General features: G+C 42.2%; 1 protein-coding gene across 2 annotated transcripts in view; it reads right to left on the bottom strand.

The window, feature by feature from the left end:
* trrap (transformation/transcription domain-associated protein) overlaps positions 1-16,404 on the bottom strand; it is a gene marked incomplete at its 5' end in the record, with an annotated part of 79,927 nt that overhangs the window by 45,886 nt on the left and 17,637 nt on the right. Inside the window, 15 exons of one of the 2 annotated variants that reach the window (XM_079237544.1) lie at positions 1,000-1,146; positions 1,880-1,990; positions 2,816-2,983; positions 3,395-3,553; positions 5,994-6,200; positions 6,625-6,891; positions 7,894-8,022; positions 11,211-11,409; positions 11,960-12,141; positions 12,425-12,589; positions 12,840-12,959; positions 13,375-13,494; positions 14,001-14,021; positions 15,114-15,182; positions 16,041-16,211. In XM_079237544.1, the coding sequence (XP_079093670.1) occupies positions 1,000-1,146; positions 1,880-1,990; positions 2,816-2,983; positions 3,395-3,553; positions 5,994-6,200; positions 6,625-6,891; positions 7,894-8,022; positions 11,211-11,409; positions 11,960-12,141; positions 12,425-12,589; positions 12,840-12,959; positions 13,375-13,494; positions 14,001-14,021; positions 15,114-15,182; positions 16,041-16,211 (2,235 nt within the window). The remainder of the gene's footprint in view (positions 1-999; positions 1,147-1,879; positions 1,991-2,815; positions 2,984-3,394; positions 3,554-5,993; positions 6,201-6,624; positions 6,892-7,893; positions 8,023-11,210; positions 11,410-11,959; positions 12,142-12,424; positions 12,590-12,839; positions 12,960-13,374; positions 13,495-14,000; positions 14,022-15,113; positions 15,183-16,040; positions 16,212-16,404) is intronic. The other variant, XM_079237545.1, reaches the window with a different exon arrangement.

Raw genomic sequence — 16,404 nt, 5'->3', positions numbered from 1 at the left:
GGCTGATTGGGTTTGTGCGTGCGTGTGTGTGTGTGCGCGTGTGTCGGAGAGAAAGGCGCGACCAATGCAGTGATCCCCAAAAGGGAACAAGGGAAGTACGTGACAATTGCCGGCTCATGGCGATAACCTTGTCTGAGCAGTGGAGCTGAATCAGACCAGAGAGATGAGTAGAGAAGGAGAGGAGCAATGGATAAAAACAGAGAGCAAGAAGAGAGGCTGCGATAAGAGGCTGAAAAGAAAAGAAGAGAAGAGAGGAGAAAGCGAGGCCAAGAGACGGCGGAAAAGGCGAGGAGAGGCGCACAGAGGCACACAGGGGCGATACAGAAGGCAAGGATGAGGAGTTGAGGATGTAGAGGGGTGGGGGTTGAACGAGAAGGCACAGGGCAAACCGGATAGACTCCTGTTATCTCACCACTGTCATTATTTTGTCATTATGGTGGTTGGCGCCTCACTTCATGTATTACTGATAAAGGACAAAGGACTCGGAGGCGTTGGAGCAAACACTAATACAGAGCTTAAGCAGGGATAGGGTAACTTCTGCAGTCTCTGGGAAAGTGAACAGCAAAGAAGCATTAGTTGTCCTTTCCCGTTTGTTGATTATTGCTTTGAGCTGAAACAAGCCTGAATATTTGAAATTGTATGCAGACTCGTTAGAATAAAACACTGTTGATGACATGCACTCGCAACTTCAAATAATCTGTAACATGCTCACGTAAACAAATACAGTTTTGGGGATTTATCTGGAGAACAACAATGGCCCCCATCACAAAATAAAAAAGATGAGACAGACACTTTTAGAAAGTACATTTTCTTCAATGAAAAATCCAAAAGGGAAAACCCCTTACAGGTCTGGGCGTAGTGATTGACAAGTGATCTCTGGGAAAATGCAGTGGAGACAGCCGTAACGACAGTTTAGAACCAATTTTGTCACCAACAAAAGCATGAAGGTGGCTTTGAGAAACATAAAGGCAGCCTCACTTTGAAGACATAACATCTTACCACTGTCATAAGCAGCTTGTCAAACCACTGTAGCTTGAGCTCGGCGCGAGGCCACATGTCAGGCCTGAGGGCAGACTTCATGAGGCAAACACAGCGACGGGATAGCAACTCCCCAGGAGATCCAGCCACGTTGGTGCTGTCGTTCACCTATACAGGAGAGGGGTGAGGGAGATGGTTGGTATCATTATCAATGACAACGGGTCCTCATCTTCAATTTCACAATGATGGCGAGGTGAGAAATCACACAGGGCAAGAAGAGACAAGGACTGTCACAATATATTGTAATTTCATTCATGCAGCTAGAGGTCAACAGTGGCAGTCATGAAGGTGACAATCCTTCAATCAGAGAGCCCTGCAGAAGCCCTCATGTTGACAAGCATTCGCCTGCGGAACATCCTTTACAAGACAATGTACCGTTATCCGCTTTATGTGTGGCATTCTTCGCTTGATCGTAATCCCTAAGGGCCAGTTAACTGATAAAATGTTTCTACAGGGATCAATTTAGTATCACAATACATCGTTATCGAGTAAAATACCCCAAAAATAAGATTATGTTTCTTTAGACTCTTCAGTGAACAGTGAGTGATCCCTAGTGGGTATATTCAACAGAGATGGTTGGATGAACAGTGAGAATGGAGCGCGTTCCAAACAAAACAAAAAAAAGTAGGAAAAGTCAAGGCGAGTGAAATCCCAAAACACTATTTCAAGCTTCTGACCAAGGTCATCACTGCCACTAGACCAAGGGACAGCTGTGTGAGCGGACACATAAAGGACTCAGCGTGTATGTGTAGAGATGTGTTCTCCACACCAGGTGTGGCTTGCCTCCACCGCGAGTTGGGACAGCTGAATCCTACTGTACCGAGTGTGTGGTTTGTGTTACCTGGCATGCAATCCTGATGAGGAAGTTGACCACGGTGTCGGTATGTTGTTTCTCGACAGGCTTGGTGAGCATGGTCTCTGTACCTGGCACGGACTGGCTGCGGGCAAACACCTATAAAAAGACACACATACAAACATTGTAAATATTCATATTTAATAACGGAATTAAATAGAATTAATTAAAAGAAGAAATGTCATTGTTCAATAGATGAGATAAATAAATCAACTTTATATGTATCACAGATTGACTAAAGTGTAATTCAACTATAGTGTATTTCAACAACTAATATTTAGAACAGGCACTTCTTGAAACACATCTTATCCAGTTTTGCAAAAACAACAGATAACAGTAGGATTTGAAATGAAGCAGATGTGAAGCTGCAATACTGTTGTAAGGAAAAATGGATTAACTTTTATCTTAGATGTGAAAGTGGCTGTTTGATCAAGGGGTCTTTAAAAACAGAAGTGTGGAACACGTGGACAGCAATAACGTTGAAGGTAAGAGGATGCACGTATACATTTGAAAGGGTTTACCCAATAACAAATAATCACTGACTGTCAATATTAAACACTCAAGTCTACCACCACACATTTCTTTAGATATCTATAAGCACCTTTTTCAAATCCACATAAACCACTACTCTTCACATCGGCATTAGTTAGATCCACTCAGCACAGAAAATGTCACGTTCAACGCTGGTTTGCATGTTAATCCTGTTATTTCATTCTTCCAAAAACAGCGGTGAAGAACACCAGGAGCAGGAGTTGAGGTTTCATTTAAACAATATAATGGTGTAATTATAATATAATGCAGGATGACTGGTGTGTTTACTGTCAAATTATTCAGTTCCCATAAGAACTGGCATATGGACGGTCACTCACAAGCAATGTAGCATTTAAAAGGATTTACATTTTGTGTTTTACATACTGAGCTCACCGTGGAGGCAGCTCCAGTTGCAGTGCGGAACCTCTTGACGTCTTGCCCAGCAGCAGTGGTGGTTGCAGCAGCAGCAGTAGCAGCAGCAGACTCCAGAGACAGTCCTCTTTTCACAGCACCGCCGCTTGTTCCTTCACCGCCAGCAACTACTTCAGCCTCGGACTCAGGCTGCCACCCCAAACAGAGACCGGGAAGAGGAAGATCAGGGTGAAGATGAGTCCATCAGTTAACATATTTACAGTTTACAGAATGAAACAAATGAAGTCAAGGTTTCGGAACACACCATGAGTATCAATAACAACGTTTTAAATCACTGATAAATGGCCTTTTCTTGTGAATTAATAAACATAAACAGTCTGCACTGATGCATTAGCAACATAAAAAAAAAAACATCGAGCGTATGAAAGGACAGTTGGTGGCACAGTCACATTCACAAGGCGCCTTACATGGGCACAACACTGCTGTCGCACGTCACAAACTAATCAGGTTGTTGTGTTAATAAAAACGGTGTGATGTTCAGACATGCTTTTGACTGGATTTCTGTTGCGATTGTACATTTATGGAAATCCATGAACACACCTGCTGGTCTTTGATCCTCTGCAACTCCCATTTGATGACCACCTCGGCCAGGTCCACAGCCAGTTTCCTTTGCTCTATGGTCACACTGGGGGTGAAGCCCAGACGCTGCATTGCACTGATCATGTGCTGCACCAGGTGGTGGCGCACAGGGTAGTACACCTGGAGAGAGACAGCATCAAATAATATGTAAAACCAAATATTATAATATAGAATGATTATTTAGTTTGCGATAGCTTTCATATTTGCTAGTCAAAACACAAAGCGTGAGGTAGAACTTCGCTGCATTTCTTTTTCCTAAAGCACCAACTGCAGATGGTCACTGATGCCAATGGCAGAGTTAGTATACATGAGCAAACGACAGCCAGCAAGGCTGAACAGATGAGCAGTACGTAAAGAAACCAAACTGCTAAATAAAATGCCACTGTAGCTTGGAGGCCTGTTTTTTGCTTTCTTTTACTGCGCGCACACACACACACACACACACACACACAATGGGGGAAACAAATGATACATTTTGCAAGGTTATAAGCTTACAAACGATCCTCTTCTGCACGAGCGGAAAAACCTCACTTTGTGAGCCCATCAAAAAGATTCCTCACACGAAAAACACTCCTTCCCGCCTGCATGCCTACCAGAGGGTGAATCCAAAAACAGACTGAAAGCTGTGCATACATTTCAGTAAGATACAAAAATATGACATGAATTATACTATTAAACATGCAAGTTTTGCAATATTAATTTACATTGCTTTTGATATTCTAGTCTATTGCTGGTTTGGCAAACTTGTTCTCAGAGCATCCACGACAGATGAGGAGAACCGTTGCTTCCCTCATCCAAATGCAATTATGAGAGCGAGATATTGTGCGATTCTTTCCCTAAAACCAAACTTAAAAAAAAATTTTTTTTAAAAATCAGAGGTCTCCGCTCTCCTGGCAATTGAGAGTTCTTTGAACTGCTTACAAGTCCACGTGGCGTCAGCTTTGTCTTGAAGCAGGAGATCCAGTCAGCCTCCCCGTAGAGCGTCATTATCATGAATGGTAACAAAAACAAAAAGGCTGCCAATACTTCGCTCTAGATATTGGAACAATAATGCATGCAAAGTTTAAGAGGGTGTTCAATCACTTTGACAGAGTCAGAAGAGTCAAACTCTGAAGTCGTATTCCCACTTAGTCTCAAGGACGTGATGACACACACTTTGCCACGAGAATTCACACCCTCAAGCGTCACACTCAAGAGTCACTTAGTTTCATCACAAACTGAACCGGGACTCACAGACACACGCAGACAAAAGAGCAAGAGATTAGATGTCTATCTGAGGGCTGTTGCCAGTGTCAAAGAATATTAAAGCTTCTCACTTTGCGGATAATTATAGTCGATAGAGCAAGGCTTCACAGCCCCTTAATGACAGTGGCTAAGCCCTGTCCATCACGTGTACACACAGACAGACAAACGCACACACACACACACACACACACACACACACACACACACACACACACACACACACACACACACACACACACACACACTCTCTCCATTTCTTTATCAAACGCACACACACGCATCACACGCACAAAGTCTCTCATCTGTCTATCATTATCTCCTCCCTAGCGTAATTATGCTGATGTGATTACATTAGATCAGTCATCTGGCCCAGTGAGAGCAGCCTGTCAGTGAAATAGAGAGCAGCGCTGAGGAAAATGTCAGCCTTCTGCTAAAAGACTGTAGCTCTCTGACCGGCGAGGCGGCGAACATCAGCTGAAGAAGCAAGAGGGCAGAAAGTGTCTTTTGAAGTTTAAGGAGGAAGGCAAACATAAAGCCCAATGATCCGTTGCTGGTGTTGACTCGTGAACAGCATAGACGCTCTCGGGCTGGTCACCAAGAGTGTGCTTGGGACATTGCATCTGCATTAAGGCGATTAAAGGCAGCAGGCGGTTACCATTAGCTCCACTGCCCAGTGATGAATGATGCAGCTTTTGACAAGGAGGCAACAGACCCCACCACCGCTGTCGTGGCTACTGTCACTATGAAACTAAAATTTAGTGAACCAGTATCATAAAAACTATGAAATAGGCCATACGAGAGAATCAAACTTTTAATGATGGTGCTCCATTCACATCAGGACTGGTTAAGAGGCATCATTTAATTCAGGGCACTTAGAAAATCAACAAAAATAGCTTCTCAACTGCGCTTCCCCCATGTGGTTCACTGCAATTGCCGACGCCACACTGAGGAGTGTGGAGCTGCAGCAACAAATGGCCGAGGATTTAGCGTGGCAGTTGCCCTCTCACTCCATGTGGTGGCAGTTTACCATAAAATGTTAAGTACAAGATAGTGATATTCAACAATAGTCATCCTTAAACCATCCTTAGGTGGTCTGGGATGAGCACCACAAAATGTATATTACCTCGAAGTGCCTTATGAGTATTACTGGGACAGAAAACCGGTTTAGTTTTATCTGTCTTGTCTGCCCAACGCTGCCCGAATGAATAAACTGAGATCAATATATTCAATAGTTATGGGCCGAATGGAAGAAGGTGGTCCACTATTGACAAACTGCAACTTCTGTGTGTTTGCGCTCTTTAATATGTCTGCTCACCCTGAAGTGCTGCACAATGAGATGTAGTATGTGGACCAGCTGTGGTACAGTGTGTCCTTCCTCCACGATGATTTTGCGAGTCCAGTGCGTCAACATCTGGTGGCCGTCCTCCATGCGGGCCGGCACAGCTGGGGTCAGGATGGCCATGGCCTGCCGTACAATGGCCCGGGCCTCCATCGTGTGGGCCTTCAGCAGGCTGTGGAAGACCTGTGCAGATATAAGGTAATGCACTTTAGACATTGTACCATTTCCTGGACCACTGATGCTGAACTTCCTTTTTTAAATTTTTTTATTATTTATTTTTATTACCACTGTAGTTCTTTTCCAATACATTCATATAATAAAGTAGGAGGAACGTGGGATGAAGACGTGTATGCTCTTTAACAAGCACATACTCACGCTCTCTCTATCTCACACATGTATTGTTGTGTAAGTGCCTTGCTTTCATTTTCTGTCAGCTCATTTCAATTGAATCCTGATGTTTTGCAGTTTTTGCATTTTACAAGGTCATTCAGGGATTTCTTTACACCTGCTACACAAGTGTGCCATGTTTTATCTCTATTCTCTATATTAAGCTCTGTGTTACGTTAAACCCACGCTGCACTGAGTTTCGCTTCTCATTCTTCCTCACCTGCAGCACAATCTTCTTGTGAATGGCAAACTTTGCAATGATGTGGGCCAGAAGTAAGTGACCACTGTATTTGCAGGCAGGGTCCACGCAGGCTTTGGGCAGGAGGCAGGGCCAGGCAAAGGTCATGAGGCGCCGCAGTTTGCTGTTGCGTGACTTGTTGTTGTCATGAATGTGGTGGGGTGCATGCTCCACCAGCAGGGTGGAAAACTGGAGCAGGCAGATGCGCAGTGAGTCCAGTAGGTCAGCCTGCTTCTCTGGGTCCAGTACCTGAGAGGATTGGGAGAGATGTGGGGTTAAAGGTTGTTGGGTGAGGGGGGAATAGGATCAATGTTTACTGTGCATAGCTCAAAGTTAGCACGGTATCTACAAAGACAAAAACAATTAATCAATTAGTAATTTTCTGAGATGTTTTCTGTATATTACAACATGTGGAGAACACAAATACCTGAGAGCTGTTGGTGTAGCTGTAATTCTTATCAAGTGCCAACAGAGGTCAAAATAAGTCTTAGATTACTAAAAGCCCTTTATGTGCAAAAATAAGTAAGGCAAATAATTCCATTTAATATATTGTTTGTCTGAAATGCCCAAGTATACTGCAGTTCAGACGAATGTGCAAAATTACATTTAAATTAAGTCAAACCACAACAACAATATACGTTTTCACATATCGAAATGCTCATGCAAAAAGAAAGTCCCCAATTCAAAACAACCATCACCATCTGACTTCCCTGGAGAGAGGAGGAGAGAACATTCAGAGAGAGGGGGGTAAGTGAGGAAATTAGTTTTAACCGTAAAAGGAGCCATTAGCAGCCATTAGGACTGGTGTTAGTCAGTGATGAGATCTGCCACCGCACAAACATGCTGACCTTTAGCATGGTCACATCGTGGCATTTACAGCAGAAAATATAGTCTGGCCTGATGAACGAAACGGGATGGAGGGAGAAAAACTAAATCAGATGGCAGAGAGAAAAAGAAAAAGAGAAAGATGGAATGACAGCAATTAATGATGAAGTAATGTGTGGAGACCATGGGAGAAGAAGAATCAGACTAAGTAGGATTCAATGGATGATGATAGAGTATGGAAATGTGGTGGACTGATAAGACATTATTAGAGGAAATGCAGCAGGTAATGAAATCAGGGAGACTGATGGCGAGACAAAGCTGGTGAGTAATGAACAAAAGAAGAAGTGGGAGAGAAGTGGGCAGATTGGATGTGAAGAAAGATGTTGAGGAAAGAATAGCTGCAAGCAAGTATGTGTGCATGTGTACCTTCGTGATGAAGACACTGGTAATGCTTTCAGGATTGTCTCCTTCAGGGTTGGGCGGTCCAAGCAGCTGCTCACCTTCCCCCTTCTCAAAGCTGTGCAGGAACGCTAGATTGAGGATGTGCTGCAACACCTAAGAAACAGGAAAAAAAACACACGTTGATATGATTTTACTTATTTTTAAATTCCATTTACTGAAGAGAATATGCATCATCCATGATTGCACAGTCAACAAAAGGAGAAATGTATCTTGTGTGTTGTTTCAAAATCTGCATAAAAGTAACACCTGCACACTCTGACACATAATTGGGTGATGCAATAGTCATATACTCTAAAATATATTCTAAAGTCAGAGGGGGACACGGGTCCTTTTCAGATTGATGATAACCGGGAAATAAAATGTTAATTATTTAAAAAAGGCAAAACAATTTTCAGAGCGTAGAGACAGGCTTGAGGCGCAGCAACACCAAATGTGACACAAAACAATGGTAATAAAAAATTTGACATTTAAAGAATCGAAGAAGAAAACACTTAACATGTTCTCTTAATTAATTCATAAACATTGGAAGCAAACATTTATTAAAATTAAAATGCAATCACACCGAAACTTGCAGGGAGTGTTAGCAGGGATCTGCGAATGAAGACAAAGGCTTGATTAGCTGGTAAAGTGCAGAATAACCCAACCACAATACAGCTAACGACTGCATTTATTAAAGAAGCTGCTATCAGTTAATGAACCCTCCCTATTCAATCCATCATTGGGGAGGACAGGGCATCGCTCAGTGGAGAGAGCTGTGGCAGCATATGTTCAAGCTCCTCCAGTATAGCATTATTCACACATGCTCGACACAATGTGCATGCAGAAACATGCACACACCCTTAAATGAAGACGCAAAGAAAGGGCATGGAGCACAAGTCTGTTCTCTAGTCTCATCTGTTACTATTCATTCTAACCTCCTTCTATATTGCCATTAAAAGTCTGTGCGTGTGCGTGCGTTAGTGTGTACAGCCCCCCCTCTGAACGAGTAGACCAGATCTCCTTTTGCAGGGGTCTTAATTATCTTAAATACCATTTACATACCCTGAAACAAATAGAGAGAGAGAGCGTGCGAGCGTGAGTGTGAGTGTGTGTGTGTGTGTGTGTGGAAAATGGGAGCTAGAAAATGCATGAATTATGTACAGAATATATTGTGAAGCAGCCACAGGATGACTTGAATAATAGCCACTACCAGTTGTATTGATTAGCTATAAGTTAGTCATTTGGACATCTTAAGTATGTATTGCTACGCTTTGGTTAGTTTTACACACAGTTAGGTTAAGCGCTAGAGGGTCTAATTTAACTCTGAGTAAACCTCAAACAATCAAGGTAATCTGATTTTAAGAACTCTATATTAATATTGTGATTCTACTCCAACTGGTTTTGTTATTTGTCTAAATCTGACTGCTTGACTAACTAACTAAAAAGGTAATTCATTTGTGTCGTTTATAATTGCACCCAGGTATTTCCCTTTTGAAACGGCTGTACTTCTTATTAAAACATGCTTTAAAAAGTTTGTAATCGTTTCATTTGTGGATATGAAAGTGGAAACCTCTTTAAAATGTGGTACAAGTCTGCCTTCTTTCCCCACACCTAACACACCCAGCCCTTGGCCTCTTAAAAGGAAAAAGGTTTATGCTTGTAAATTTGTATTCCTCGTGTTATCTTTATCTACCTTTTTGTTAACACACATCCATAACACAGATTCATTTCAATCTCCACTGGGGATACGATACCAGCACAGCATGTAGACACACTCTGACATGTATAAAATTCTGCTACTCCGTATGTCATGTCGGAAACATTAAAAGAATTTGAAACAGACATGCTGTGCTTCATAAATTTTATATACTTGTTTGTTTGCTTGCTTGTCTGCTTGAAATCTATTGCATGAATAATCAAACACTTTTGAACAGAAAAAACAGCACAAAAGCAGTTTTCTGTCAGAACCGCTTGGATTTAACAAAAGAAACAATACAGGAGCAGCATGAGATCAGTCTGTACCATCATAGATGATTCATTGCTGCTGTCCCACACGGTCTCTCTCTCCTCCTTTACACACTTTGTGTCTCGCTCAGAGTGAAATATTCTCAGAGACCCCTGTGATGCATGAACCTGAGCCTCTGTCTAACTCACAGACATACTGAGAACGTGCACACAACTCGTGCACACACACATTTCCCAGTGATATTGTGCTTCTGGGAAAATGCTAACGGCAATTATTTCAATGTCAGACTGCCACACTCATTCTTTTGTTCACGACATGTACAACCATTAACATAAACATTCACACACAAATGCATGCTTTCTTTTCTTTTCTGTATGTCTGTCTCTCTGCCTCACATGTACTGCTAGCAGCTGCTGTGCAACAGAGGAGGACAATTAAGGGAAAAACAACAATATGAGCAAAATTATGAATGGCGGAGGACTCTGTTTTATGAGAAGTTAAACTCTGTTCTGCTAAATATTAAAGTGCAGCGTTTGAGCCTGGAAAGGCACAGCGAGTTGGCTAAACTCTTTCCCCTGCCTATATTTTGGGCTCTTTTTTGCCCCCAGTCCATATGACGCTGAGGCAATGCAAACTGCACATGAGCGAAAAATAAATTAAAAAAAAGGGTATGAGCAGCATTATAAACACAAGTGTATGTCCTTGGATTTGGGAGTCTGCGTACACTGCACTCGCAGTTGTGCGTTTTTTGCCACACAGTCATTTGGCTATGCGCTATGGTGTGCCAGCCAAGGCAGGCCTTCCCCACTGACCCGTTTGTACTTAACAGCAGTGGTGTTGCTCTTCTGTGCCAGGTTGTGTGCCTATTACAGCTGTGCAAAATGTGTATGTGTGCCTCTGTCTGTGTGTGTATGCTTGTGAGCATGCATGCGGGAGAGTGATCTTAATTAAAAAGCAGCCTGAATGATTGTAATGGTTGCTGCAGCAGGTCAGGTAGCGAGGACAGAAGCATTCATCTGTGAGCCTCTGAGGGTCTACAACCAGACAATGACCTTCCTGATTCTATCAAAGAACTTCTGGTACATAACACACCAACCATAAAAGTCACACAGATCAGGTCCCACACTGAGGAAGCAAAGTAAGTAAACTCAGGCGATGCTGAAATAATTTAAAAACATAATTTATAATCCATCAGTATGTCTAGGATTCTTTTGCAATCATATGGACGATCCAAGATTTGTATCCATTTCTCCAGCACAATGCAAAAGGTCCAAAACGTACCATTTTTTCAATTAAAGCTTACAAGTGCCTCATAGTTTTAAACGTGTTGACGTACCTTAGCTTTAAGCTCATCGTTGAAATGTGGGTCATTGAACTCAACGAAGCGGAAGAACAGGGCTCGTTTTTGGGCAATGGAGTAGTTCTTGGGAATCTCCTCCTCCATATACTCCTTCAGGAAGGTCATGTTGCACAAGAAGCGGCCTGTAAAGGCCCGCAGCAGCTGGAACAGCAGCTCAATCTCTGAGTAGTTACGCCTATTGAGGAGACAGGGGGGGGTCAATAGGTTTAGTGTACAGAAGATATGACAGAGATATGTCTAAAGTCAGAAGTTTAGAAGAATCTTAGAAACCAATGTGACTTGGATACAAAACCTATGTTTGTTTGTTTTTTATTCGATGAGGTTAATGGCAGAGACTGAAATAAATGTAGCAAGTGATTTAACACTTTCTCTGTGCTCTGCCAGAAACAAGGGGGAAGAGGGTCATTCCTAATTGGAATACCATTAAGTTAATTAAAGTAAAAAACTTCACTAAGTTTACAAATCTGCATTATTGGCTTGTAGTCCTTACACAAGCCTAGCTAATACGCTACTTAAAGGGTAACTTAAGCCATCAAGTGTGAGGCTCTACTGGTAACGTTGTTCATTTCAGATTAACAGTATTTAACAATAGTCAGCAGTAGTTATTATTTTTCACTTTCTAACTCAGATTTGCATATGAAATGTCCATTTTCAGATTGTATGACAACTTTGTCCAATGTGTCGAGAATTTCCATCCCCATTACAGTTTGAATAAGTGTACATACTTGCAGTAGCTAAGCAGGCAGTAAGCGAGCAGCTTGGGCTCCTTCCAGTTGGTGGCAGCCATGTTGTCTTTGCGATGTCTCTCCTGGAAGGCTTCACTGACCCAGACTCGCCTAAGCTGACTGACCAGGGAGTGCTGCCCTGCCAGCCAACCCTCATCATTTTTCACTATGATGCTGATAATCTAAGCAGAAAGGTCAAAGGAGGAATGGGCTACAGGTCACATGATGCAATTACAGAGATTTATGTAGTATTCAGATTAGAATTTAGCACCACTGACTAACCTGAGGCTTTACACATATATGCATCTGACCTGACAATAAGTTCGTACAGTATGTATAAATTGAAAAGGAAATGATATATATATATATATATATATATATATATATATATATATATATATACACATACATACATATATATATACATATATACATATACATATATATATATACATGCACACACACCTTGATAGCCTGAAACTGCAGGTCCAATCTGGCTGTGGTGGTGGAGGGAGATCCAGGTCGAACAGTTGCTGCAGTGCCAGCGGGAACCAGCAGAGGGACGAAGCGGTTGGGGTTAGAAGCCAGCACGTCTCTTAGTGGCTTGGCATCTTTGTGTTTCAGAAAACTCTGTATATGAATATGAAACATACATACTGTAACTATAAACACATTTAAAGAAACGTGACACAGGAAATGTATAATTTTTTAACTGGGAGTGATCCGTCTCAATTTGGTGGTAACAGGACCACTGAGTGTCGAAACACCCATTATATCCCTGATTAAAGCCAATTACTGCAGCAGCAAAATGCAATTTTAATGGCAAATGTGTCAATAAAAAGCCTGAAGGTACTGCTTCTTAGAGCTGCCAGTGTCTGACCATGAACATGCGGCTCCACTGGGGGTCGTTCAGCGTAGCCTCCATCATGAACAGCTCCACTGTCTGGGATGGGTGACGCGTCAGGAACTTGATCAAAGGCTCTCTGAATGGACTGCCGGCCTGGCACAGGAGGGATGAGTAAATCAGCAAAGGAGAAATTGGAAACAAGCGGAAACAAGAAAGATGGTCAGAATTTCATGAAGGCAAATGCCCTTTCTTGTGAAAATCTGTGCTAATACGCCGAGATCTCTACAAGAAACAGAGTTAAATGTGCCATTTATAATATACATCAGAAGTAGATCAAAAGGGATCAGAAGGCTGAATGTAAAAATAAGTATCACACGATTTTCAAATATTTATCTTCAAATGATCATGCATTGCCAACTTGCATTAAGTAACATCAATGACTCTGTTTCAAGCTGTAACATCCTGAAGCATAACTATGTTAATTTTTATCGTTAAGACTTTGTCCTCGTAATACCAAGGAACACTACAGTGAATAACCACAAAGGTTGAAGTGGAGTTGGTGTACTACCTCTATGAGCATGGCCCTCTCTGTCTTCATGACCACCTCCAGCAGAGGTTTGACCAGAGTCTGAGGGGCAGCTGGGATCAGGTGGAAAAGATTAATGATGGCAGAACAGATCTTCATCTCCTAGAGAAAGAGTCAGAGAAAAAAGGGAGTGGATGACATTTTTTTGGAAGGAAGATGGAACTAGACATACGTTTCTTACAGACAGTATTGATGGACAGCCACTGCAGAAAGACGAGGACAAATCTTAGTCAAACGACTGAAAATGCAATCTGTGCGGAGTTAAAGGTGAGGAGCGTGCATTTACATGAGTTCTTGGATTACATTTGCACAGGGAACAAACAACAGAAGGGCAGTATGCATGATCACTTTCATAAACCTTGTATTATCGATATGTTCAAGAAAAAGTCAAAGGGAATGGGAAAGGATTGGACATTTCAATTTAGTCAAAATGTGAGGTTAGAGCAAGGTTGAGACCACAGTCACACTTCGGAACACGGACACAGAAAAACGGGGAAACTCCACCACTACCACGACATCGGTCCAAGTCACCAGCAAAACATTAGTTCAACTAAGCTGCAATCACAGAGAGTCACCAACAGAGGGCGCAGCAACAGGTCACATCTCACCTCAACGCCCTCCAACGCAGGCTGTACCGGAACGGGAGACAATGATCAGAGTCAGCAAAGCAGCACGTGTGCAATTTTGTGTGGTTTTGTGTTGTCTGTCTTTGTTCAGTGTGGAAGGTGAGCAGATAAGACAGGGTGATAATGAAATGAATGGGCAGACAGCAGCAACCTTTATGATTGCCCTCAGGAACAACTTTTCTCAGCTTTTCATGAATAACGGGGCAAAGGCCATAATTTAATGTCAGTCGAGCAACACAGAATCTGTGGCAATTGGAGGAAAAACACTCTTCTGACATATCAGGTCATGAATTCAGAGGCTGACATTGCCTTTAGGTTAAACCCTTTCTGTTTTTTTTTTCATATGAGATCTTTACTACTCCTTACACTCCGTTACTTCGCTCAATAATCTGTCAAACCCTGCTTTAATGCCTACACGTCTTCAGACCATCCTCCTCAGTCCTGCTCTCTCCTCTTTTTTCAGTTTTTGTCTTTACCAGGCTCGGCTAATTGACCCATGACCCTGTCTTTATTGTCACTGCTAGCCTTCCTGTCAACACCCACAAAGACCCCTGGTTGGAGGGAGGGAAAGACAGAGGGCCAATTTGCATCTAATTAAACACACCATTTTAAGATGGGGCAGGATGAACTCGCATAAAGGGAAGACAGAAGAAGAAGGGTTTTATTTCTGTGGGGGAGAGGCAGCTGTTTTTTTTTCTTCTCCCTCTTTCTCTCACCTTTTCTCTGCCTTTACAAGGTTATCTGTCGGGGAGATAATGAGGAGACGCAGCGCTGGGCCCACCACCGCCTGCCTGGCGCCTAATTAATCATTGATTGTAATATGGCCACTCACAACTCATCTGGGAGGAAGCCACATTGAGGAGGTGTTGACTACATTCTCTGCCCTTTTTTCCTGTGTGCCGTTTGGTTAAGGCAGGACGGATCATCGAAAACAGAAACGTGCCAGTAGGCAGCTGTATTGACCCTATGACTACCTCTTCATTGCATGTAACTAAGTGGTCAAAGCAAAAAACATCTACATGTCATGCGTGATGTATTCTCAATGTCTCAGTGCTGTAAGGTGTACGTATGGAACTCTCTGGTGTGTATACTTACACTGCCATCAGTTCGCTGGCCTCCCTTGTGTGTTATTACAACCACCTCCATCCACTTCCTAAGGTGTTGCTGAGAGAGACAAAGAGGAAGATAAGATTGAGACAGTGTGTAATTAATGAAAATATTAAATGTAATTAATTTCTTAAATTGTGGCGCTACTACACAGCAAACAAGTGGGCAGACAATAATTATTGTTGGACCATGACCTGACACCTTGTATTAACCATGTGAGCCCTGTTGGCATTGCTGACCAAAAACTATTAACCTAAGGACAATAATTAAATTTGCATGTGGCATACTAGTTTAAATACTCACCTGCATGCATCACAGAAACAACACTCAAATATGTTGGTGGCAATAAGAGTCTTCAACTACTAGGTTATGTTTTCTTGATGATGTCATTATGTTTAAGACTGGCAAAAGTGGTTGTAATTAAGGAAATAAATGTTTTAGTATTATTGACTAGTGATTTTTAAGAGAAATTGCATATGTAAAATCGCACACATTTAACCTTTAGGAAAATACTTAGAAATAACTATTTGATCAAAACTGCATTATACTTACATTTAGAGACTCTAAAATAGCCTCCAGTTTTAAGCTGAGCGCCAACACTGCCGCAGTTAAAAGGTTTTTCCGTCAAGTTGATGCCATTATAAACTGTATTCTGTGCCGTTAGTCGTTTTTTACATTACATTTCATTTAGCTGACGCTTTTATCCAAAGCAACTTACATTTTTGCTCTATACACCGCAGACACAGCAACGGGGAGCAATTAGGGGTTAAGTGTCTTGCTCAAGGACACAACGACAGGGACTGGCGGGGTCGGGGCACGAACCACCAACCCTCTGATTGAAAGACGGGCATGCTAACCACTTAGCCACAGTTTAAAAAAAAAAAGTTGTTGCAAAATGAGGCGACAGCTTCTCACCATCATCTGATCACAGAACTTGTCATTGAAGGAGTTGGGGAAAAGACGAGTGACCGAGGTCAGGCGGTTAACCACGTTGAGCGTCAGGCTGCGGTAGTCGCCCAGCATCATCAGCAGGGGCCGCATGTGAGTGTGGATCTGGTCCACCTCAATGGTTGCACCTTCCAGGAACTACAACGAAATACAGGGAAACATCATTACTCAAATCTCAAAATGTTTACATACAACTCTTAAAATGAATAATGTACAAAAAAGTAGTTGAAGGTTGAAAGTATTTTTGACATCCGTTTCGAGATTTATTTTCCCTCCGAATGCGTTGTACCAAATCAATTTACTTTACCTTCCATAATTTTTTTTATATCTA

Source organism: Taurulus bubalis, assembly GCF_910589615.1.
Source record: "Taurulus bubalis genome assembly, chromosome: 2".
In the NCBI taxonomy this organism is placed as follows: Eukaryota; Metazoa; Chordata; class Actinopteri; order Perciformes; family Cottidae; genus Taurulus; species Taurulus bubalis.
The sequence above is the reverse complement of the archived record's forward strand: the minus strand, read 5'-3'. Positions and strand labels throughout refer to the sequence as shown.